Here is a 25,483-nt window from a genome sequence, read left to right as displayed (position 1 = left end):
TCCTGCCATGTGATAACAGATGACAAAATCTCCAGAAAGTGGTCACAAAATCCCTGGCACCAAATTTGTAGTTATAAAATCATCTTAGATTTATAGTGCTAACAACTTTTACTTCAGAGATGTAAAAATGATGTGGCAGAGGTATATGACCTCTAACTTCATAAGGAGGAAGGAGATTCAAGGTAAACAGCCCCAGGCTGATTCCTATGAGGCAAGGTTAGACATGCCTCTTCTCTCCACCATCTTTACCAATTCTGACACCAACCGTCCCTCCCACGGCACTCTCTCCTTTTCTGCTGGTTTCGGTAATTCATTGCAGTGGCCACACACAACTCGCAGACAGTACTCATGGTTATGGGATTTATTAGGGAAGTAACAGGTTACAATTCAGGTTCAGGAATACAGCTCTTTGAACAGGACAGCCTCTTCTCAGCTGTGTCTGCAGGTGTGCTTCTGTTTAGGCCTTGGCCTCTGCCCTGCTCAGGCAAGTGTTTACAGAGCTCTTTTAGCTCTGCTGATAAGTGTCCCAAAGCACCCCACCAGTAAGCTTCGGCCCTAGGGTGCCCAACTCTCACTCCTTGGGTTAGCAAACCTAGCTCTACCAAGTGCCCAGAGGCACCCTCCTCTGCCAATAAGCCTCCTGCTCAAAGGCACTCAACTTTCTCGCTCTGTAGGCTGGGAAGCCCACTGCATCATCTCCTGCTGGTCTCCTGGTTCTGCTGCCTCTGCTGCTTCTGTTTCTCTGCTGCTGCTTCTCACCTTCTTTGGTGTTTCAGCTCTCTCTGTCTTCTAGGTCTAGGAGGGTCTCAACGCAGGGATCTCAGATCCAAAGGACATGCCCCTCCCCTGGCTCTTCTTCCTTAATGGGGATGAGATCCTCTTTTTCCACCTTTGGGATAGCTCAGTTTAAGTCTAGTGGAGTGGCAAAACTGACCAATCCCCTTGGTGGGCCACAATTACCTTATTTGCATAGTCCTGCCCAAGTGGTTTATAAATGAGTTAGAAGGCCATGGTGAGAAGGGCCATATAAAAGCAACCCATTGCACTGCAAGAGAATGTTGCTTTTTCTTTTCTTACATTGTCTTGTACTGGCCTAAAATAGAAAATAATAAAAAGTAAAGTATATCCTATTTGGAAAACTTTGTCTTGGGTCAACGGAACGCTTTAAGGAGTTTCTTGACATTCAGCTGCTTTTTCCTCCCTCTCTCCCTTCCCCTCTCTCTCTCTCTCTATTTTTAAATATGTCTAACGTCTTCATTAGTAGTAAAAAATAATAATAATAATACAGCAAGAAGAACCCCTTTAAGTCATCTGGTCTGTCTTCTGGTTTCCTCCATGAGAAGTCAATGCCTGGAGAGGTGTGGTGCTGGGTGGAGACAGACTGGTCACTGGAGGTCTATTGACATGAGTGACTTTTGTCCCTTGCTGTTCTACTTTTTGATCTTTCCCCAATTTCACCATCCTTAGTTTCACACCTTATTTAAATATTGCTGAGAACAAAGAATATCTGGTCTAGAACAGTTATTAAGAGTGTCAGTGATTTTCCCCTAGAAAAAAACTGATTAATAATTGCCACATTAAATGTAGGAAGTTGGCAAAATTTGTCCTTCAGTAGATAAATATCTGGATTGATTCCTAAGATAACTTTTTTGTTAGCTCTGTATCATTCAGCATTGTCTGAAACATCTGTTTATTGTGCTAATTTTTTTTTGTACACATTAAATCAGTAGGAATAGAAAAATAATACGGGAGAAATTTTTTTGACAAATGAAGAAAGTGTTTTTCAGACCTCTTTATCTCATTTTGTTTAGTTGATCTTAAAGTGTCAAGATTTGAGAGTATAAGAATAAATTTTATAGGTGCATACTGTAAAGTTGAGAATATTTTCAAAGGGTGTGCTGTCAAAATTTAAACAATAATCTCTTTCTAGACTTAATAGACTTTATTAAGTGGTGACAACATTGCCTTGTTGGGTTGTAGGCTGTCCTTGTGAACTATGAATACTCAGTATTAGAGCATTCCTTGCTTATTTAAAATGTATGTAAATCCACATGCTTAGTGTAGGTACTCATTATGAAAAGCAAGCATGAAGAAAAATGAAAATCTAAAATACTTTAATAATACCTGGATTTTAAGAATTTATTGAATCTTATAATGTGTCCTCAGTTGGAATTCTGTCAATCCCTGGAGCCTTGTTTTTTGCCAGTGCCTTCAGTGCAATTTGGACTTCTTTATTCAGTACCATAGGTTCTTGATCATATGCTACCTCCTGCCTCCTGAAATCAAACGATGTATTGCATTGGGCAAATCTGCAGCAAAGGACCTCCTTAAAGTGTTGAAAGGCAAAGATGACATTTTGAGGACTAAGGTGTGCCTGACCTGAGCCATGGCATTTTCAGTCACCTCATATGCATGTGAATAACGAAGACTGAAAAACTGATGCCTTTGAATTACGGTGTTGGTGAAGAATACTGAATATTCCTTAGACTGCCAGAAGAATGAACAAGTCTGTCGTGGAAGAAGGACAGCCAGAGTGCTCCTTGGAAGCGAGGATGGTGATACTTGGCCTCACGTACTTTGGACATGTTATCAGGAAGGATCAGTTCCTGGAGAAAGGACATCATGCTTGGTAAGATAGAGTGACACAATGGCTGCAACAATGGGCTCAAACACAGCAATGATTGGGATGGTGCAGGACCGGGCAGTGTTTTTTTTCTGTTGTACTTAAGGCCGCTATAAGTCGGAACTGACTCGTTGGCACCTGACAACAACATAATGTGTCCTTAATTTAACCACAGCCTTTAGTACATTGATACTTGAAAATATCACTTGTATTAGTTCTTCAAGACTATGTAGATTTTTACTGTGCACCTATAAATTGTACCTTAAAATAGTTTAGGGCAATGTTTAAATGTGGCAGGGAATATCAAAAGATGAGACATGTGCTGCCTTCGTGGAGCTTCAAGTCTGAAAAGGGGACTAAGTAAGAGATGAAAAAATTGGAGTAAAACTGGCAAAAGCCTGAACCTGTATAAGGTAGAAACCTGTCAGAGTAGGAAACCTCAAATATTTTCTGCTAAAATGAGCAGTAGAAAAGTGTCAAGACTGCACCCTGTCAAAGGCGGAAAACTTAGGAGACCTGGAAAAACAAGGCAGTCCCTTTGACTCCTGACTGTCATAGGTTTCATTGTATAAGGTTCAAGATTACTACTACCATAAATAATTTCTGGTTTGTCGTGCTACTGGAATGTAAATATGAAAATAGTTTGCTTCCTTGAAATGCTCATATACCTTATGAAGACAAAAATCCCCATAGCTTTTGAGTTGGGAATAATAGTATGGCAATTATATGAAACTGTTAATTTATTATTTTAAAGAAAGTGATGAGATTGTATCTTTCTTGACTAGAGACTTAAAGTCTATGTATTATGGAGCAGTTCCATTATACTTGGGAGGAGTTGTTAGGTACCTTTGATTCAGTTCTGAGTCATAGTGACCCTTTGTGCAGCAGAACGAAACACTGCCCAGTCCTGCAGCATCCTCACAGTTGTTCCTATGTTTGAGCTTATTGTCGCAGCCACCTGTGTCAGTCCACCTTGTCCAGGGTCTTCCTCTTTTTGACCTTACTGAGCATCATGTCCTTCTCCAGGGACTGGTCTCTCCTGATAACATGTTCAAAGAATGTAGGACAAGGTCTTAAATCCTCCCTTCTAAGGAGCATGACCACAGTTAAGATGTAGAACCTGGTGCCCCTTTGCAGTCTTCCCGCCTCCCCTTGACAGCCCCTGATATTTCAGTCACTATATTACCTTCCCTGACCTCCTCTGTCTGAGTTAGATGCCTCTCTGCTGTACTGTTATTAGACCCTATGCTTAATTCTTACCAGTATTTATACTGCAATGAGGAGCCCTGGTGGTACAGTGGTTAAAGCAATTGACTGTTAACCAAAAGGTTGGCAGTTTGATACCACCAGCAGCTCTGTAGGAGAAAGATGTGGCAGTCTGCTCCTGTAGAGATTTACAGCCTTGGAAACTCTATGGGGTCTGTCTGAGTTGGAATCGACTTGATGGCAGTGAGTGGGTAGGTATACATCTACCGTAGTAAAAATAATAGTATGTATTTATATTGTACTTTTTTTTTTTTTACTATATTTAAGGAACTGTTCTATTGCATTATGTATATTAGTTCCTCACAACCACCTTATGTAAATTTCTATTACTGTCCCCATTTTATATATAGAAAATGGAGGCACAGAGAACTTAAGAAATTTGTTGAAGGTCACAGAGCTAATAAGAGGCAGAGTTAGTTACGTACTAGTATAACGCACTTTCTGTGAGAACTGTATCTGCTGGAGTCCCTGAAATATATCAAGTACTCAAAAAAATGTTTTCTTCTTTAATATTGTTTTTAAAATCAGGCAAATACAAGGTTTATAACGTGTTATAAAACAATTGGTTACTTCTGGGGGAAGGGTGGGAAAGGAATGTGAACAGGGATTTTCACTTTTTTTATTCTGTATTCTGATTGTTTGATCTTTTACAGCAGAATGTCTTCATGGTTTGTCTTCCATTAAAAAAATAAATAGGGGCAGTCAGGGGAGGTTTCCCAGCAAATCTTAGAGTCATCCTTGACTCTTTTTCTCTTTTCTCCACGTCCTGAACAACTAATGCCAGTTCTACCTTAAAAATAAATACAGGATTTGCCATCTCATCACATTCACTGCCATCACCTTGGTTCCAGGTTATCACCATCTCATGCCTGGATTATTGCAGTAGCCTTCTACCTGTTCTCTCTGCTTTCAGTGCCTTCTGCCACTGTCCCTGCCCCCATCTTCCTTTTTAAAATAGCAGACAAGTCGTGTCATTCTTATCAAGGCCCAACATGAACTGGTCCAGGATTACTTCTCTGACTCACACTATTAGGGTAGGATCCAGGTGAAGAAGAGGTTGGCCGAAGCAAGGTGTTCTCGAAGGAGGCAGGGTTCTTGGAGACGTTGCTGTGCACGACCTATGAGGGGAACTGCTATACTGGCTTATTTCAGGGGCATAAGGTCGAGATGGGGGTGACTGCAGAGGTGGGCGTTCTCTTAAAGGGCTGTTCCATGGTTTTCTAAGGAATTTTGATTTTTATTCTGAAGACATGGGGAGCTATTGAGGAATTTTAGCAGGGATGTGATGTGGTATATTTTGGACAGGTTGAGGTGGAGATAACCTTTTGGATACATGGAACCTGAGTTTAGGAGAGAGATGGTGTATTCAGTGTTGGTGGAAGCCCTGAGAACCCTGGCCTGGTTGGTCTTTGGGTCCTGTGGACACACTGGCTAGGAAGGAGTGATACAGAGAAAAAGGGCATGGGTGGTATCATATATAACAGAATTGATAACACTGAAAAGGTCAGTGGGCTGAAGAAATAAGGGCCTGGTTTCAGAAGCCTGCCTGAAACTACCGCATCAACATTTTGTCCTAACTGATAAAACAGTTACAGCCTTATCCATTTGAAAAAAAAAAAACCATAAAACAAACCTCACAGTGACAACCCAAGGTTTAGGAAATTAAATATTACTATACTCTTGAGAACCTTGCAAAAAACATTTAACTTAAAGGTGGAGAGAATAAAGATTAAAAAAAAAATTTTTTTTTCCTCAAAATTAAGGCATGCAAGAATATGTGAGGCAATAAAAGATAGGAATTATTTGCAGGACTCTTAAGATGAAGTAAGAAAGGTGCAAAATAAGCAGAAACTCATGTCTACTCAAAATCAGTCTTTGTTAATGTTTGGTATTTCTTCCCTCCTCACTTTAATAAATATTTAATGCATACTTAAGCCAAAAACCTGTCGCTATCGAGTTGTTTCCGACTCATAGCAACCCTATAGGACAGAGTACAACTGCCCAGTAGGGTTTCCAAGGCTGTAAATCTTCAGGGAAGCAGACTGCTACATCTTTTTTCCTCAGAGCGGCTGGTGGGTTACAACCGCTGACGTTTTGGTTACCAGCCGAGAGCTTAACAACGCTGCGCCACCAGGGCTCTTTCACAATACATACTTAAAAAAGTGACCTAAAATTTAACCACTTCTGGAAAAGAGTAGTTACTGGCAGCATGACAAGAACTGAAGATATTACTGTATTTTTACAGTGTGCTGTTATTTGCTTACCTGCAGCCCCGGTGCATTATATTCATAAGTGCGCTGTACCAGTATTTTTTTTTTTTTTTTACTTGTTGCTGACTTCAATTTTTTTTTTTGTTCAGTGGATTTAATGTTAAGTCTTCATCTTGGTGCCTTTTGACACAGAGGTTTAGTTCCCAGCAGCAGACCCTCACCAGCCTACCCTTGAATTTTTAAAGCAGAGCCTCTCCAGGCAGGATCCCTTCCCTGCTCTGCAAACCACTTCTCCAGTATAGGAAGAAATCACTTTTTCCACCCCAGAAACAGCGCTTGCCAGGGAAGCCAGCCCCAGCCCAGGAGATGCACAGTTCTGCACCCCGGGCTGGAGAGGCCACTCAGGTGGGCGAGGCCCATGCCCCACAGCACCGTCTCACTGGCCTCCGCCGCTCTCGGGTCATTTGAATCTCTCACCTGTGCGGATGCCATGGGGCGGGCATGAGAGCCTTGGATGCAAAGGGGTTGTGCCTCCCTCTAGACTGTCCGATGGACCGCACCTGCACCGCACCTGTCTTGCAGCCTGACATCAGGAGGGGCCAGCACTTCGGGCACTGCAGGACCTGTGTGCTCACGGGCAGCTGATCTGCCTGCCATGGGAACAGCCCGTGCTCAGGCTGTGGCAGCAGTGCCAGGCCTCCCTTCGCCCAACCCTCTGCCCATCTCCGGCACTATGTACCTGGGCACAGATTTACTGCAGGAAACGCCACTGCTCTCAGGCCGGGCTGCAAACTGCCCCAGAGCAAATGCACAGTATCAGTTGTTTATTTTCCAATTACTTGGTACTACCGAACTTGATCCATGACTTAACCATGGCTTATGCCTTTACTATACAAATATGATCAAAAGTAACATTTTCATACCATTAAGTGACGGTGAATGAGACCGAAATTCACTTCTGGAAATGTCACGAGACATGCACCATATATGCGTGCGAGAACTTTTAACCATAATTTAATCATTCCTATGTGTTAACGTGTGTGTGCGTTATTTACGTGAATGTGCTAGTAATTAAAATACAGTAATCCACTGATCAGAATCCCTGAGTGGTGCCGGTGACTAAGTGCTCAACTACTAGCTGAAAGGTTGGAAGTTTGAATCCACTCAGAGGTGCCTCAGGAGAAAGGCCTGCCAACCTCCTTCCAAAAGGTCACAGCCTTGAAAACCACATGGAGAAATTTTACTCTGAACACATGAGGTTGCCATGAGTTGTAGTTGACTTGATGGTAACTAACAACAACTTACTGACAGAACTTTTCTTAGGCCTTAAGTTTATATGTGATTAGAGATACTTCTAGGAATTTGAAAAACTAGCCAGCCAGAATGAAAAAAAAAAAAATTTTTTTTTTTTCCGGGCTGCTTTCAATAGCTCTTTAGGATCTGTAAACATATTCAAATGTTAATCCCATTGTACACTTAACTGCTATTTAATTGCTGGCAGGGCCAAGATTAGATAAATGGAATATAGGATTTGGTACTCCAGATTTTACCGTTGAATTTTAAAAACTTCATTTAAATTAATCTATAGTCCTTTTTATAAAGATCTTAATGGCTTTACCTCATGTGAGTGAGTCTGCTATACTTGGGATTTTTACTGTTTTAGATTTAGAACTCTTTCTTGTTCCACTACGAAAAAATGGTGTGGTCTTCCACCAGATACTTGACCTCCCGGGCCCTGTCTTCAGATTTGTTCAGTGTAGGCATTGTTCCAGGTCTTTAGTTTTTATACTTCATTTTGTTCACTTAATGTCTATTTTTGAGATAAGACTTTCCATGAACAGTAAATTTTGAAATAGGTACAAGTGGCTGGCTGTCTTATATTGGACTCACCTTCCTGTTAGTATTTTTCTTATTTTAGTTGCACAGTATATAGAAAGGTCTGTTTCCCACAGGTATAAATGGTAACTGGTTTATGTGTTTTCTTTTTAACAGCTCACTTTGCACTCTCAGGAAGCTCTTGAGTTGAATGGCAGGAGAAGCTTTATTCGGAGCTCTACCCCCAGATGAGTTCACCTAGCAAGACAAGTTAGAGCATTGACAGTCTCCAGTGTGTTAAAATGTCATATGTAACACATTTAGGATATTAAAAAGTACTTAAATTTTAATTAGATGTTTGGGTAATATTTGCCTAGGTTTGTCCAGTTGTAAGTGGCAGAGCCACAACTCAGGCCTGTTTGATTGGGGAGCTCTTTCTACCATATTTTGTAACTTTTAAAAAATCAATTAAAACAAAGTATTTATGAATCTAGATATATAAGTTTAGGGCTTATTTCCATATGTCGTGACTTATGTAAGTTTAATATTTTAAAGAACTTTGTGCAGATTTTGTGACTAATTATTTCCTTTTTTTTTTTTGCCCTAGGGAAATGAGGCAAGTTACCCTTTGGAAATGTGCTCACACTGTAAGTCAAATTAAGTATTCTTGTTTCCAAGAATTTTTCTCTTAAACTGTTTTCTTTGCCATGAGACCACAACTAGAGAGTGCTCAGCTACCAATACTGAATGTTTTGATCAAAGATTCTATAGGAGAATCCTGATCAAAAGGAGGAAAAATGTGGAACATAATTTTAAATTCTCATGGAATCCAGACTTTCTGGAGGCATTAAAGATGAATGACCTCCCATCCCCTCAAGTATGGCCTGAGGTAATCTTTAAACCTTAAACCAACTGTCTGCAAAGTCATCTTTAAACCAGTTTAACTTAATTAGTGAAGAATGTTTGCACTGAGCATTGTGCTTTTTCAAAGAACTATGTGTATGTGACCAAATAAACAACATCAGTTGAAGGTTAGATGAGAAGCTTAGGGAGCAGTGAATTTATGTAAATGGTGGTGGAATAATTTGGGAAAGAGTAACAAGCATGGTTGTACAACTTGAAGAATGTAACCAATGCCACTGAATTTACGTGTAGAAATTGCTGCGTTAGTGTATGTTTGGTGTGTATATTTCACTACACACAAAAAGTTTATTTTCACATACACACACGTGCACACGTGTTTATATATGTGTGTGTATATATACCTCATAACGCACCTATTATATATATTTACCTACCTGGCGTGGTGGTGCAGTGGTTAAGAGCTCGGCCTCTAACCAAAAGGTTGGCTTTTTGAATCCACCAGTTGCTCATTGGAAACCCTATGGGGCAGTGCTACTCTGTCCTACAGGGTTGCTGTGAGTCAGGCTCGACTTGACGGCAGTGGATTTGGTTTGGTTTTGATATATAGTAATGTGGAGTCCCAGTGGCGCAGCGGCTCGAATCCACCAGCTGCTCATCGGAAACCTTTTGGGGCAGTTCTGTTCTGCTTATAGGGTCACTGTGAGTTGAAATTGACTCAGCGGCAAAAGGTTTATATAGTAAAGTTAAGCTTTTCAACTATTTAAAATTGTTAGTCTTAAGTTACCAGAGTAGTAAAATATTTTTTATAGGCCTCTTCTATTATTAAAATCTGTACTATGCTGTGGTTTACAAATAACATAAACCCCTAAATCTCAACGGCTTAATCCAACAGAATTTTTTTAGGTGAATGGTTTTTTAGGAACTTTACTTGGTGACTCAGGGATCTAGCCTCCTTTCATCTTATACTGCTCCATGTTAGTGCGTGCTTCCCAAGACTGCTGGGGGAGGAGGGTAATGGGAGGACCTGCAGGCAGAGCTTTTATCTTCATTGGCCCAGGAGTGACTTCCATTACTGATGCTCATATGTTAAAGTCCAGAGCAAGCCACAGCCCTACCAAACTACAGAGGGGCTGGAAGGTATAATCTGCCATGTGTCCAGGAAGGAGAAGCAGGTAAGACACAGTGTCCATTAAGTCTGTTTTTTAGTTTAGTTTTTTTTTTGAACAGGTGGAATCACAGACTGTTTTGTTAATTTTAAAAATCCTGGGGTGCGATGGGGGGTGGTGATCGTTTCTCTGTCGTTACCTGACTGAATGGCAAACTTGCAAGTTAGTAGAAGTCTTGTCTAAAACCTTTTTTCTAATACTTAGAATGTTTTATTTATAAGGTTATTTGAAGGAAGCCTTACATTTTTATGTATGCATTTGATGAAAGCTTAATGCTTGAAGGTCTAGATTTTAATGTAGAATTAGTTAGTTTACTTATAAGGAGTCTCCCTGGGTGGCGGAGAAAGTTGAATGCTGACTAGAAGCTGAAAGGGTGCACTTGGAGGCGCCTCGGGAAATGGGTCTGGCGATCTGTTTCTGAAAGGCCACAGCCTTGAAAACCCAGTGGAATACAGTTCTCCTGACACGTGGGGTCACCATCAGTCGGAGTTGAATCAACAGCAACTAAAAAGAGTTCATTTGTATTAATAATGCATTAGGACAAATTAAAGACCAGTGGTTTGGCAACCGAGGCATCTGATGGTAGCCCATTTATGGTCTGTTTTATCTAGAGCGTGTTCTTCCTGTCCTTCCTGTAAGAAATAACGGGGTTGCACCTTCACAGTTTTTCATCCCAGCAAATTTTAGTCTTATTTTATTCTGATTAGTTCTGGGGGTTAGGAATAAAGGTTTTGTTTTTGTTTTTGTTTTTTTTTTGTAAAAAAAAGACAATTTGACATAGAGAGCAGCATATTTATTTTTTTCTTCTTTTATTTTCTTTAAAGTTTAGTATTTAAAAATGAAAGATGAAGACTTAGTGACTAAAGTTTTTGGTTATTCTGTTCTTATACGTGCTGGTTTTTGTGAATTCATTCCTGTTCACTCCGCCCATTCCTCACCCTCTGCCTGCAACACCTTTAAAAAAAAAATTTTTTTTTTTCTGTTCAATTTTTTCTCCTCTATTCTTTGGGCAACTTCATTTCCTAAATTACTTTAGTTGCTTTCTGTACTTGCCCATTGTAGCATGTGTATTGAGGCATGGCGACCAGAATTTCATGTTATGTTTATTGGGGTGTTCAACATCCTTCAGACCTCCTGGGATTCAGAAACTGTAAAACCAAAAAAGTACACTTCTCCTACTCCTTTGCAGCTAGGGTTCTGAATGTTATTTTTTTTCTGCCACGGACACACGTGAGATTTGGAAGGTGGAAGTGAGTTTGAATTTGTTCTTTTTCTGTTTTTACTGCTAGGATTGTGGCTGTAATTTGAATTTTGTGGTTGTTGTTCAATGTTCTGAGGTAGAAGACGCTTTCAGATTCACTGTGCAGCTTCCTGATTGGTTGTAGGACAAGCAGTAGTTCCTTTGTGGCCCAGTTCTGAAGTGTTTAGTTGTTTCTAAAGGCTTGACATAGAGTATTTTTTCAGCTGTCTAATGACCTCTAACACTCACTGAAAACCAGTCTTTTTCTGCTTTAACTAGCGAAGGTTGATTTTGTTGCCTGAACCCTGAATAATTACAGTATTGGCATCAGGAATGGTTGTAGGACAGTACACTCTTAAGGTAGTGGAAATCTAGATTGATTATCTGGATTGGTTGAATTTATTGAAGGTGGTGATTCCATTTTTTGTTTTAGTGATCCCATTATCATGAGAAAATGGAATGTTGGTAATCTGTAGCACACAGTGACGAACAGTTAACTTATCACTTAGGATTGCATAAAATGAAATGCTTATTGAAGGCAAAACTTTGGTCAACCAAGTAACTACAGCTAGTCCCTGACTTGTGACGTATTTGAGATATGACGAAACGCACTTATGACCCTTCTTTTGGGTTTTTTTATTATTTTGTATATCTTATTGTTAATAATATGTCCTGCTTACAGGGTTGCAGTGTCTGATGTTCTGATGTTATCATTATCATGCCAACCCCCAAAGACAAAATAAAGATCATATTTGTAAAGATCCTGATAATAAAAGACAATAATGATGAAAACTAAATTAAAAAAAAAAGTATTAGACTTAGAGCCAACTTCTGATGGAGTTGTCGGAATGGAACCCTGTTGTAAAGTAGGGGACTACTTGTATTGTGAAAGATGTTTATAGAGAGAATGAGGAATACCAGGAATGTCAACTGATTATTTTTGACTGTACTGGAGAGGCTCTTTGAAAACTGTAGGGGCAGTTCTACTCTGTCCTGTAGGGCCGCTGTGAGTCGGAATCAACTCGATGGCCCTGGGTTTGGTTTTGGGTTTGGGAGAGCCTAAAAATTCCTGATTTACGGTACAGTCAGAGGGCCAGAGAGCTTCTGTGAATGCCTTGAAAAGATCTCTTATGTGGAAGGGCGATCCTTGGGAAAGCAAGAAATCCTGAGATTTGGGACGAGTAGATGTAGATATCATGAGGTCTGAGAAATTCAAGCCATTCTGAGCTGTCCTTGTCAGCAGAAGCAGCCCTTTCTGTCCCTTTTTGATGAGGCTGGTCCTCCCTTGCTTGGAAAACCTGTTACCTTGCACTGAGGTGTCACTTACCCCATTTCTCGTTATGTTTCAGCTGTACCCTTCCTTTCCCCAAAATACTTGTCAGTTTCTTTTATTTCATCAGCACCTTTGCTTGCTTACGAGCCCTGGGTGGATGCCCTTCTGTCAGCTCTTTACTTGGATGACTTTGTTCTCCTTCAGCTCTCAGCATAAATGCCGTCTCCTTGGCGATGTCTTCTGTCACTTCCTACCCTCCTCTGGTGCTCTCTTATCATCGGTAGTACCCAGCTTATTTTCTTCATGGCAGCTATCATAAGCTGATATCAGTTGTTTATGAAGCCATTTCACCTTCCATTGTATAACTTTTACAGTTGTTTAATTTCTTTTTTTTTGGTAAATGATGACCAGTTACCCATAATCCTGCCATCCCAAACACTAATTTTATTTTATTATTTCCTTCTAGGCCTACCTCTATTAATGTCTTATATAATTAGAATCATATGTAGGTGTGCATTTCTATTTTAAGTGTGAAGATAAAATGTTACCTCCAGAATATTGTTAAAATTGATCAAAACCGTGAGCCCAATTAGGTCTGTGTCGAACAATGGTTGCAAACTACTGCCTACTGACCTTTTTTTCTTTTTTTTTCCAAGTAAAATTTTATTGGAACAGAGCCTGCTCATTCGTTTACATACCATCCATGGCTGCTTTCACACTGCAGTGGCAGAGCTGAGTAGTTGCAGCAGAGAGCCTGTGGCCCACAAAGCCTAAAATATTTATTCTCTGGCCTTCTACTCTCTTGCTGAACACTGTTGCAGACTGTTACACTTTCTGGATTTGAAAATCCTTACTTCTATCACTCCCTTAGTACTAAGGTATCTCTGGGCTATGGTCAAGGTAGAAAAGTCACAGACTGTTCTGGTGTAGATCTGTAAACCTTGTCTCTGGCAAAATTAATGGGTCAGCTTTATTGTTTTCTCTAGATTTGAAAGCATTCCATTAAAAAGTGTGCCTTGCCACTGACTATTCAGTTTGAGCATGTGACATAATTACTCCCCCAGTTGCTAGTGGGCAGGAAGGTGTGAAGGTCTGTAATTAGCCTGACTTCAGGCTGCAAGTAGAGTTGGCGGATTGGTGGTTGCTGGTACAACTCGGAAGGGGGCAAGGTAGTAGGAAGTTAGTTTATGCTTTTCAGTCAAAGAACAGCGGTCCCAGGGAAACAGTACAGCCCAGGTTCTTCTGCTCTTTAAGTCTGGGATTGAGGACATTTACCGTGTTGCAAAGACAGATACACACTGAGGCAAAAGGCAGGTGGATGTTGTCTTCTATACATCCCGGACAGCAAAAACCAAGAGTTTTTTTTAGTGTGGGTGCTTAGTGTTTGATACCGTCCGTGGTTCTACTTGTGCTTTTGATCTCATCCTCTCTCTCTCCAGGGCCTTACTTTACTAGTTTCTCTTTGTTTTGTTGTATGTCTTGAGCCTCTGTTTTTCTTCAGTTTACAAACATAATCACCTCCTCTTTGAGCCTGATCCTGCATATACTTCTTGCTACTTCCCAGTTTTTCTTATCTTTGATCTTCCCGTAAGAAGAGCATACACAGTTATCTCTGTTGCCTTATTCCTGCTAATTTCTTGGCCTACTGCAATCTGGCTTTCATCTGCTGCTACTATACTGAAATGGTTATTAAAGTCACCTTCATTTTATTGACATATTGCCTAATTGCCAAACTCAGTGGATTACAAAAAAATACTGTAAAATCAATTGTGACATTTGGGGAAAGTTTGAATACCAAGTGAATATTTGATATTAATGAATTACTAATTTTTAGGTTTAATAATATTACTGTGACATTTTGAAAAATGGTCTTTGTCTTTTAGAGATAGATGATAAATGGTGAAATAGTCAACAATGCAGTGCTGTGTCTGGGATTTGCTCTGAAAATCATCAGGGCAGGGGTAGAAATAAAATAGTATTTCCCATGTCCTAATTTTTTTTTTTATTTAATTGTTGAAACTAGGTGATGGGAATATGGAAGTCGTTATATTATTCTCTCAACTTTTGTATGTGTTTAAAATTTTCCTTTTATAAAAAGATTTTTTTAATGAATGGGAAAAGGGAGAGGTGGGAGTAACCAAGTCGTATCAGTGAGAAATAATATTTAATCACAGTTGAGGATGGCATGCAGCACCGCAAGCTTTAAAAAGAATAAGTGGCTGTTTAAGCTGATTTTCACCAGTAGAAGAATTGGGCATTGGCAGTAGAAGCGTGTACAAAGCCAGGCATAAAGCAGATGCTTAGTAAATACTCGTTGACTGAATAAGCTAGTTAGAGCCTAGAGCTGGACTATACAGACAATTGTTTGCATAGACAAATAACCAGTTAACTAATTAGTTACCAGTCATCTTACAATTTTTTCTTCCCTTTAGTAACACCAAATGCTTACACATATTTACCATGTGCCGGATGCTATGCTAAGCATTTTACATACATTAAGCCTTTTAATCCCCACAGTAGCCTCACGAGAGAGATACTTATAGTTTCCCCAGTGTACAGATGAGAAAACAGACAGGGACGCCTTACATAACTGGCCTAAGGTCACATAGCAGGTAAGCAGCAAAGCTAGGATTTGATCTCAGGCAGTCATGTCCAAGAGTCATATTCTTTTTTTTTTAATAATTTTTATTGTGCTTTAAATGAAAGTTTACAAATCAGGTCATTCAGAGTCATATTCTTTTTTTTAATAATTTTTATTGTGCTTTAAATGAAAGTTTACAAATCAGGTCATTCAGAGTCATATTCTTAATCACAACATTATATAACCTCTTTTTTTTTTTTTTAATTGTGCTTTAAGTGAAACTTCACAGACCAAGTCAGTCTCTCATACAAAAATTTATATACACCTTGCTGTATACTCCTAATTGCTGTCCCCTTAATGAGACAGGACACTCCTTCTTTCCACTCTCTATTTTTGTGTCCATTTTGTCAGCTTCTAACCTCCTCTGCCCTCTTACCTCCCCTCTAGATACAGATGCCCACATAGTCTCATGTATCTACTTGATCCAAGAAGCTCACTCCTCACCGCTGTCCTTTGCTATCCCATAGTCCAGTCGAATCCCTGTCTGAAGAGTTCGCTTTGGTTCCTGTCTTGGGCTAAGAGAAGGTTTGGGGACCATGACCTCTGGATCCTTCTAGTCTTAGTCAGACCATTAAGTCTGGTCTTTTTACGAAAATTTGAGGTCTGCATCCCACTGTTCTTCTGCTCCCTCAGGGGCTCTCTGTTGTGTTTCCTGTCAGGGCAGTCATCGGTTGTAGCCGGGCACCATCTAGTTCTTCTGGTCTTAGGCTGATACAGCCTCTGGTTTATGTGGCCCTTTATGTCTCTTGGCCTCATAATTACCTTGAACTTTTGGTGTTGTTCATTCTCCTTTGCTCCAGGTGGGTTGAGACCAATTGGTGCATCTTACGATGGCCACCTGCTAGCATTTAAGACCTCAGATGCTACTGTCCAAAGTGGGATGCAGAATGTTTTCTTAATAGATTTTATTATGCCAATTGACCTAGATGTCCCCTGAAACCATGGTCCCCAAACCCCCGCCCCGCTACTCTGGCCTTTGAAGTGTTCAGTTTATTCAGGAAACTCCTTTGCTTTTGGTTTAGTCCAGTTGTGCTGACCTCTCCTGTATTTTGTTTTGTCTTTTCCTTCACCTAAAATAGTTCTTGTCTACTATCTAATCAGTAAATACCCCTCTCATTCCCTCCCTCCTTCCCCCCCCTCATAACCATCAAAGAATATTTTCTTCTCTGTTTAAACTGTTTCTCGAGTTCTTATAATAGTGGTCTCATACAATATTTGTCCTTTTGCAACTAATATCACTCAGCATAATGCCTTCCAGATTCCTCCGTGTTATGCAGTGTTTTACGGATTCATCATTGTTCTTTATCGATGTATACAGCCTCTCTTATAGTAAATCTTGCAAGATTAAAGTTATATTTGTCTACATGAATGATTTAAGGCAAAATTGGATTTGTCTAAGTCATAGGTATTCTCTGAGTTTTGTGTCACTGAATAAAGTGTTGCATTTTTATCGAGTGAAATCATGCCAGGCCATTGTGCCTTTGTTTCTGTCTGTTGGTTTACCTGTCGGGACTAGGAAACATATACCCTATTGGGGTGACTTGCTCAAAGTTGAGACCTTAGTTGTAACTTGGCATAATAACTTGGAAAAGTGTCTGACTGCAAGATACTACTTTAGATAATTTAAGCAGAGAGTTGGATTGGGGCACAATTGAAAGTACGAGTGCAAAATCAGATTTAACTCATTTTTAATGTTTCTTGATAAAATCAGTGTACAACTCTGAATGGTTTTGATAAAATTGGTAAGTACAGGTCCTGTTTCGTTGTCTGAACATAGATGAAAGATCAAGTCTTTCACCTAAAAAGAATTCTCAACCGTCTTTCATTAGAAGGTGACCTAAGAAGCGCTTGGCAGAGTCTGCAGTAAGGTTCCCTTTTGGATAATGAACTGTTTCTAGAAACCTTATTCAGCTGGATTTGTTGAAGGTATCTCTAGCCATTGGGACACTGCTCCAGTTTTGAATAAACAGTTTCATATTCAGGCAGTTTTGTTTCTGATTTGAATATTTACAGGTGACTTGAAAATGTAGGGATATTGACTTCACATTGTTGATTGTGCTATTAATCTCTGCTCTTATTCAGATTGTCTCAGGGAGGGTTACATTCATATATATGTGTGTGTGTGTATATATATATTTTTTTAATTTTATCTTGTTGAGACACAGCAAAACAACATATACCGATTAAACTGTTTCTACATGTACAGTTCAGTGACACTGATTATATTTTTTGAGTAGAGCAGCCATCCTCACACTTTCTGAGTTGTTCGTCCCTTTCTAACAAATGCGCTTTCCCCTGTATTTCATATCTAATCTTTGTAGTTGCTGTTGTGACTTTGATCCCATATCCCGTATTTTTATGCAAATAACGCTGGACTTCTGTTTGTTTGCTGACTGTGGCCTCCCCTGCAGAGGTATTTTCATAAGTGCATTATGCTCATTTTCTTTTACAGCAACACACGGGAGAAGATTGGCATGGTGGCACTCGGTGAGGGTGCCTCGTGGGAGAGGTGGTGTGTTATTTGCATGAGAATATGGTAAATAGTTCTTAAAAGAGCCTAATGCCCAAGGCAGACATTTTTTACTAGTTAAGCTGTTGTTTGGTTTTAAGAGGACTTAAGGGAAAATTTTTGATTTAAGTTTTAAAGATTATCTCATGTTCATATTCTTCAATTAGACTGGGATTTTCTTTGTTTCAAAACCAAGTAATTTTTTTTTCCAGAAAAAATCAATTTAAGATAGTTTTATTTCATCCTTCGTTTCCACACTCCTTTATGATTCCTTTCTTACGTAGACTAGCTTATTAACTCACTCTGATTTTTAAATATGTGCTTTAAATGCTAATCTGTTTCATTTCCAATTCACTTTATTCGTCATCTCAGAAATCTTTGGAGGAAACTATTAATATCAAAAATTCAGCTTGAATGTGAGCAGTTAAAAACTTTTTTGAAACATTCCTAAAAAATTTTTTGAAACATTCTTGTAAGATAATAAACTTTGAAATTAATTTGTGCATTTGTTGCTTCAGATTAAAATCTTCGTGAGTGTATCACATAGTTCATGCTTCTTAAAAAATTTGTCAGGCATGATTTTTTCATTTACTTGATAACGTAGTGATCCTAAAATTATTTTCTCCTGTCCACTGAGAATTATTCATATTCTGCTTGTTGTTGTTAGGTGCCATTGAGACAGTTCTGACTCATAGCGACCCCATGTACAACAGAATAAAATACTGCCCGGTCCTGCACCACCCTCAGAATCATTGCTGTGTTTGTGCCTGCTGTTCTAGCCGCTGTGTCAGTCCATGTCATTGAGGGTCTTCCGCTCTTTTGCCGACCCTCTGCTTTACCAAGCATGATGTCCTTCTGCAGGGACTGGTTCCGCCTAATAACTTGTCTGAAGTACATGAGACGAAATCCTCAGGCTTCTAAGGAGCCCTCGGGCTTCTTCCAAGACATTTTGTTTGTTTTTCTGGCAGTCCATGGTATATTCAATATTCCTTGCCAACATCATAATTCAAAGGCATCAATTCTTCTTCGGTTCATTGACCAGCTTTTGCGTGCATATGAGGTGATTGAAAATCCATGGCTTGGGTCAGGTGCACTTTAGTCCTCAAAGTGACATCTTTGCTTTTTAACACTTTAAAGAGGTCTTTTACAGCAGATTTGCACAGTGCAATACGTTGTTTGATTTCTTGACAGCTATTTCATGGGTGTTGATTGTGAATCCAAGTAAAATGAAATCCTTGGCAACTTCCATCTTTTCTCTCTTTGTCATGATGTTGCTTATTGGTCCAGTTGTGAGTACTTTTGTTTTCTGTATGTTAAGATACAATCCATACTGAAGGCTGCAGTCTTTGATCTTCATCAGTGTTTGAAGTCGTCTTCACTTTCAGCAAGCAAGGTTTTTTCATCTGCATATTGCAGGTTTTTATTGAGTCTTTCTCCAGTCCTGATGCTGTGTTGTTCTTCATTTAGTCCAGCTTCTCAGATTATTTGCTCAGCATACTAATTGAATAAGTATGGTGAGAGGATACAACCCTGATGCACACCTTTCCTGATTTTAAACCATGCAGTATCCCCGTGTTCTGTTAGGATGACTGCCTCTTAATCTATGCACAGGTTCTGTATAAGCACAATTAAGTGTTCTGGAATTCCCATTTTTGCAGTGTTATCCATAATTTGTTATGATGCATACAGTTGAATGCCTTGGCATAGTTAATAAAACACACATAAACATCTTTGTAGTATCCTGTGCTTTCAGCCAAAATCCATCTGACTTCAGCAGTTGGCGGTTCTTCCTACTTTCAGTAAAACAGTAAAGTTGAATAATAAGAGAGAGAGAGAGAAATGAAAGTTTTTTTAAGTTTAGAGCATGAACTTGAGTATCTAGGCTTTGAATTGTTACTTTTTTGTTTTACTGTTACAGAACTTTAAAAAAAGTGTCCCTAGGGCTCTTAAATTCTAAATATTTAGCTGTGTAGTCTTAATAAAAGTGAAGTTCTATTTTCTTTATCTACACTGCCAAATTTTGGTATCGTGACAGCACTTACAAATTTGTAACTTCAGCAGTGAGATCCATGATATGTTGTAATTTGATTATCTATCATAAATTTTTGGAAACCCTGGCAGTGTCATGGTTAAGAGCTCCAGCTGCTAACCAGAAGGTCAGCAGTTTGATTCCACCAGGTGCTCCTTGGAAACCCTGTCGGGTGTTCTGCCCTGTCCTATATGGTGGCTGTGAGTTGGAATTGACTTGAAGGCAGCGTAAATTTTAGAGATTATGTAGCTGGTATATAGAAGTCAGTTTTGCTGGTGCAAAAGCTTAGCTAACTGTATGAATTTCCTGCTGTTGCCGTAACACATAAACTGATGGCTGAAAACAACAGAAGTGAATTCTTTACAGTTCCAGAGGCTAAAAGTTCAAAGTCAAGTTTTTGGCAGGGCCATGCTTTCTCTAAAAGCTCTAGGAAAGAATCCTTGCCTCTTCCCAGTAGCTTCTGGTGGTTGCCAGCAGTTCTTGGTTTTCCTTGGCTTGTAGCTGCATTACTCTCTTTTCTACCTACCTTTTCATGTGACTGTCTTGCTTTTCTCTGTGTCCTTTGCATCTCTGTAGTCTTTTTTTTTTTCTTCTGTGTATATTCTTACAAGGACACCAGTGATTGGATTTAGGGCCCACCTCATCTTAACTTAGAGCCTATTTCCAGACAAGGTCACATTCATGGGTACCAGTTTAACATATCTTTTTGGGGGACACAGTTCAACCCATAATATCAACCATGTAGCAAAAGTATAAATTCTTGGATCTGTCTCAGAACAAGAGAGCAAAGAACAAAACTTACGGAAAACGTGCAAGAAAAGAAAAAGGGTGTAGGGTACAAATACAGAGAGTAACAGCATCTATCTAAAATTTTAGAAAGATGTATTAGAAAGATGTAGAAGGGAAAAATAATCAGTGAAATAGAGGAAAATTTTCTTCACCAGAAAAATTCAATCTTCCATTTAAAAGAGCCCTCTGATTGCTGAGAAGCATAGGTGAAGATCTACATTTAGTTTTTTTGTAATTAAAAAAATCCCAAAACGAAGAGAAAACCCTAAAAGCTTCTAAACAGGGAAAAAAATTTCCTAAAAAAAAGACAGGAATCCACCGTCAGTAGGTGCTAGAAAGCAATTGAGCAGTGCATTCACTTATCAGTCTCTAAATCCAGACTTTCATAACACCAAGTGACCACTCAGTGATGAGAGCAAATGAGACACATTTCCAGAAATTTAAGGGCCTGAAAGATACACCTTCTGTAAATTCTTGAATATGCCCAGAAAAATGAAATACAAGTCCAAGAAAGAAGAAATAAGATTCAAGAAATAGAATCCTTAACTAAGTGCAGTGAAAATGCAGTGAGTCTAAAAAACAGTCCAAATTAAAATAAGAAATGAGAATTGTCCGAGAGCATCTTCAAGAAGAAAATAAAAACCTTTTTGTAAATTGTGAGGTAGAATTTCTGATGTTAAGATAAAGGCAGATCAACCGGGGGGGGGGGGGGACGGGACAGAAATTAGGGAGTGCAGTATTACATTACATATTGGCGGTAAACCAAATTGACCTCTGGAGAAGCCATAAACGAGTCTTAAATAATTGGTAAAATAAGTCTTATATAAAATAATGCATTTTTTTGTGAAAATACTGTTTTTTTTTGTTTGTTTTTTGATGGGTATGGCTGGGGGCTGGGAAGTGGTACAAAGCTAAAGAAAAGTGCAACTAACATGTTTAAATGCAGTATTGCATGGGAATGGTGACATAAAATGAAGACCTAGAGAATGTGATGTAATTGGACGGGGCTGCATTTGACCTACGAACCAACGAAGATCTTTTTGAGAGCCAAGTCTTTTGAATTAGATGTGTTACTGAGCTATGTAATACACATTTTGGTTTTAAAAAAGTTAGGTAGAACTTTTTATTAATGACAGTGAGAAAAGTTGAAGTGTTTCTATGATCTTATTAATACATGTGTTTTTCATTTAGTTATTGCCTGTTGATTTTAATCACAATGTAGAGAAAGCGAATGGAGATAAACAGCAACAATAAAAATACCTTCATTAGAAAAGCCAGTAATATACAAATAGAAGGGCTAGAAAGAACATCTTAGAAAGAGACAACCTGATTCTCATCCACTGGGAACGGGAACATTCTTGTTGTTCCCTTTCCTCCATACCTCACCCCATAATGCAGCTTGAGGAACAGCAATGCTTAGCGTCTCTTAGCCCGAGCCTCTGTGCTAACTCTTCAGATGGAATTAACACGGGAAGGGAAATGAGATCAAAGGGCATGTCAAGAAATCTGTTACTTTGCTTTGCCATCAAGCTTTACAACATTGAGCAACTTAATTCTCTGGGTCTGTTGCCTCATCTTGAGTTTTTTGTCTCCAGCGTTTCATTCAATCCATTACATGGCTTTTGTATAACGGATTTTCTTCGAAGCTCAGATGAGCTCTGAAAACAATTATAAGCGTGTTGTTTTAGGATTGTTATAAGTAAGTGTATAACTTCTTTTGTGCCATCTTTGGATAGGATTCATTTGAGTGAGTGCACTCTGTTGTAGTGGATCATTTCTTAAATATATAGTAGCCTTATTTTTGGTCATATTTTTTACGTAAAGTAGGAGAAACAGTGGTACAAGGTTAGTGTCCACATTTTGAAGGCACGTTCTAGGGAAAAAAGTAGGAGAAACAGTGGTACAAGGTTAGTGTCCACATTTTGAAGGCACGTTCTAGGGAAAAAAAGAATGAAAACACAAATTACCAGTATCAGTAACAACAACAAAAAAAACTGAGGTAACTACAGATCCTATAGATATTAAAAGGATAACAAGGGAATGTTATGAACAGTTTTGTGCCAGCAAGTTTGACACCTTGATGAAATGGACAAATTCCTTGCAAAAATAATTAAAACTGACACAAGAGGAACAGAAAATCTCAGTAGCCTTAAATCTGTTAATGAAATCGAATTTTTTTTTTTTTTTAAATCTTTCCACAAAGAAAACTTAAGGCCCAGATGGCTTTACTGGTAGATTCTATCAGACATTTAATGGAGAACAATAAACTATCATATCCAGTTTCTTTCAGGAAATAGAAGCTAGCATTCCTGCAATAGCCATACCAGGTAAAGACATTATAAGAAAACGACATACCAATATTCATCATAACATATGTGCAAAACTCCCCAGTACTTTCTAGTCAAATCCAGCAATATGTAAAAAGGGTAATATCACTAAGTGGAGTTTATCCCAGGAGTATGATTTTAACATTCAAAAATAATTCAGTGTATTTCACTATATTGACAGAATTGAAGAGAAAAAACCTGATTTTTTCAATCTACCCATTGCGATTCCAACTCATAATGACCCTATAGGGTATAATAGAACTGCCCCACAGGCTTTCTAAAGCTGTAATCTTTACGGAAGCAGACTGCCACACCTTTCTCCCGCACAGTGGCTTGTGGGTTCGAATCGGTGACCTTTTGGTTAGCAACTGAGCACTTAACCACTATGTCACTAGAGTTTCTGGATCTTTTTGATAGATGTAGCAAATTATTTGTTTTACAGAGTTCAGTGTCCATTCATGATAAATATGCTTAGCAAACTAGTAATAAAAGAGAACTTCCTTAATGTGATAAAGGGCTCCTATGAAAAACCTAAAAAAAAAAATCATACTTAGTGATAAAAGCATGAATGCTTTCTACCTAAGATTGGGAGCAAAGCAAGTTTATTCACACAGACTACTTCTGGTAAAAATCATCTTACTGGAGTTCCTAGTCAGTACAATAAGTCAAGAAAAGGAAATGAAAAAACATCCAGATTGAAACGAAAGGAGTAAAATTGTCTTTATTGTCAGGTAACATTGTTATGTATGTAGCAAATCCAAATTACTAGAATAAGTGAATTTAGGAAGATAGCAGTGTACAAGGGCGATATACAAGTTAATTGAATGTAATAGCAGTGAACAATTGAAAAGTAAAATTTAAAAAGCGGCATTTACAATAGAATAAAAACATGAAATATTTAGGTATAAATTTAGCCAAATATGTGTAAGATATGTACACTCAACTATAGTCATTACTGAGAGAAATGTAAAAGACCTAAATAAATGGAGAGATACATTCGTAGATTGGACTAGGCAGTGTTTCGCTCTGCTGTATATAGGGTCGCGGTGAGTTGGAACCGACTTGACAACACCTAACAACAGCAGCAGCATGGACTGGAAGACTGGATATTGTTAAGATACCAGTTCTCCCCATATTGATGTATATATTCAAGACAATCCCAGTCAGAATCTGAGCAGGCTTTTTGTAAAAATCACAAAATTGATAATTCTGTATGCAAATGCAAAGGTCTTAAAATAGCCAGAACAATTTTGAAAAAGGACAGAGTGGTAGGAAACACTCCATGAGTATGGTAAGGGCAGCACTTACCATAAAACTGTAGTAATCAAGACAGTAGTAACATTGGCATAGGATAGACAAACCTATGGAACAGAGTAGAGGCCCTAATCCCCACATATGTATGGGCGTCTTAGTCATCTAGTGCTGCTGTAACAGGAATACCACAAGTGAATGGCTGTAACAAAGAGAAATTTATTTTCTCACATCTGGTAGGCTAGAAGTCCAAATTCAGGGTGTCAGCTCCAGGGGAAGGCTTTCTTTCTCTGTTAGCCTTCTCCTCAATCTTCCCTGGACTAGGAGCTTCTCCACACAGGGGCCCTCGGTCCAAAGGACGCACTGTGCTCCTGGCACTGCTTTCTTGGTAGTTTGAGGTCTCCCTGTCTCTCTGCTCACTTCTTTTTTTTATATCTCGAGATTGCTTCAAGACACAATCCAATCTTACATATTGAGTCCTGCCTCACTAACACAACTGCTGCCCACCCTCCCTCATTAACATTATAGAGGCAGGATTTATCACATAGGAAAATCACATGGTACCGGAATCATGGCCCAGCCAAATTGATACACACATTTTTGGGGGGACATAATTCAATCCATGACAATGGTCAACTGATTTTTTTTTTTTTATTATTGTACTTTAGGTGAAGGTTTACAAACCAAACTAGGGTCTCATTAAACAGTTAGTACACATATTGTTTTAAGACATTAACAACCCCACGACTTGTCAACACTCTTCCTTCTCGACTTTGGTTCCCTCTTACCAGCTTTCCTGTCCCCTCCTGCCTTCTAGTCCTTGCCCCTGGGCTGTTGTGCCCCTTGAATCTGTTTGTTTTATGGGCCTGTCTAATCTTTGGCTGAAGGGTGAACCTAAGGAGTAACTTCATTACTGAACTGAAAGGGTACCCCAGGGCCATACTCTCTGGGTTTCTCCAGTCTCTGTCAGGCCATTAAGTCTGGTCTTTTTGTATGTGTGTGTGAGTTAGAGTTTTGTTCTACATTTGTCTGCAGATCTGTCTGGGACCCGATATTGTCATCCCTGTCAGAGCAGTCAGTGGTAGCCGGGCACCATCTCGTACTGGACTCAAGTCTGGTGGATGCTGTGGTAGTTGTGGTCCATTAGTCCTTTGGACTAATCTTTGGCTTGTGTCTTCAGCTTTCTTCATTCACCCTTGCTCCCGAAGAGGTGAGACCAGTGGACTATCTTAGATGGCTGTTCACAGCTTTTAAGACCTCAGATGTTCCTCACCAAAGTAGAATGTAGAACATTTTGTTTATAAACTGTTAGGCCAGTTGAGCTAGATATTCCCTGAGACCATGATCCCCACAGCCCTCAGCCCAGCAGTTTGGACCCTCAGGGAGTTTGGATGTATCTATGGAGCTTGCATGACCTTGCCTTGTACGAGTTGTGCTGGCTTCCCCAGAATTGTGTACTGTCTTACCCTTCACCAAAGAT

At 39.2% G+C, this 25,483-nt stretch overlaps 1 protein-coding gene across 2 annotated transcripts in view; it reads left to right on the top strand.

Moving 5' to 3' along the window:
* Positions 1-25,483, top strand: part of PPP3R1 (protein phosphatase 3 regulatory subunit B, alpha) — a 74,053-nt gene that overhangs the window by 27,559 nt on the left and 21,011 nt on the right. Inside the window, exon 2 of one of the 2 annotated variants that reach the window (XR_010317929.1) lies at positions 8,522-8,553. Coding sequence is in view for 1 of the 2 variants with exons in the window: in XM_023552712.2 (XP_023408480.1) it covers positions 8,522-8,561 (40 nt within the window). In the remaining variant the exon portion in view is untranslated. Of the gene's footprint in view, positions 1-8,521; positions 8,562-25,483 lie in introns of those variants that run through there. The other variant, XM_023552712.2, reaches the window with a different exon arrangement.

This window comes from Loxodonta africana, chromosome 15, assembly GCF_030014295.1.
Source record: "Loxodonta africana isolate mLoxAfr1 chromosome 15, mLoxAfr1.hap2, whole genome shotgun sequence".
NCBI classification, from domain to species: Eukaryota; Metazoa; Chordata; class Mammalia; order Proboscidea; family Elephantidae; genus Loxodonta; species Loxodonta africana.
The sequence above is the reverse complement of the archived record's forward strand: the minus strand, read 5'-3'. Positions and strand labels throughout refer to the sequence as shown.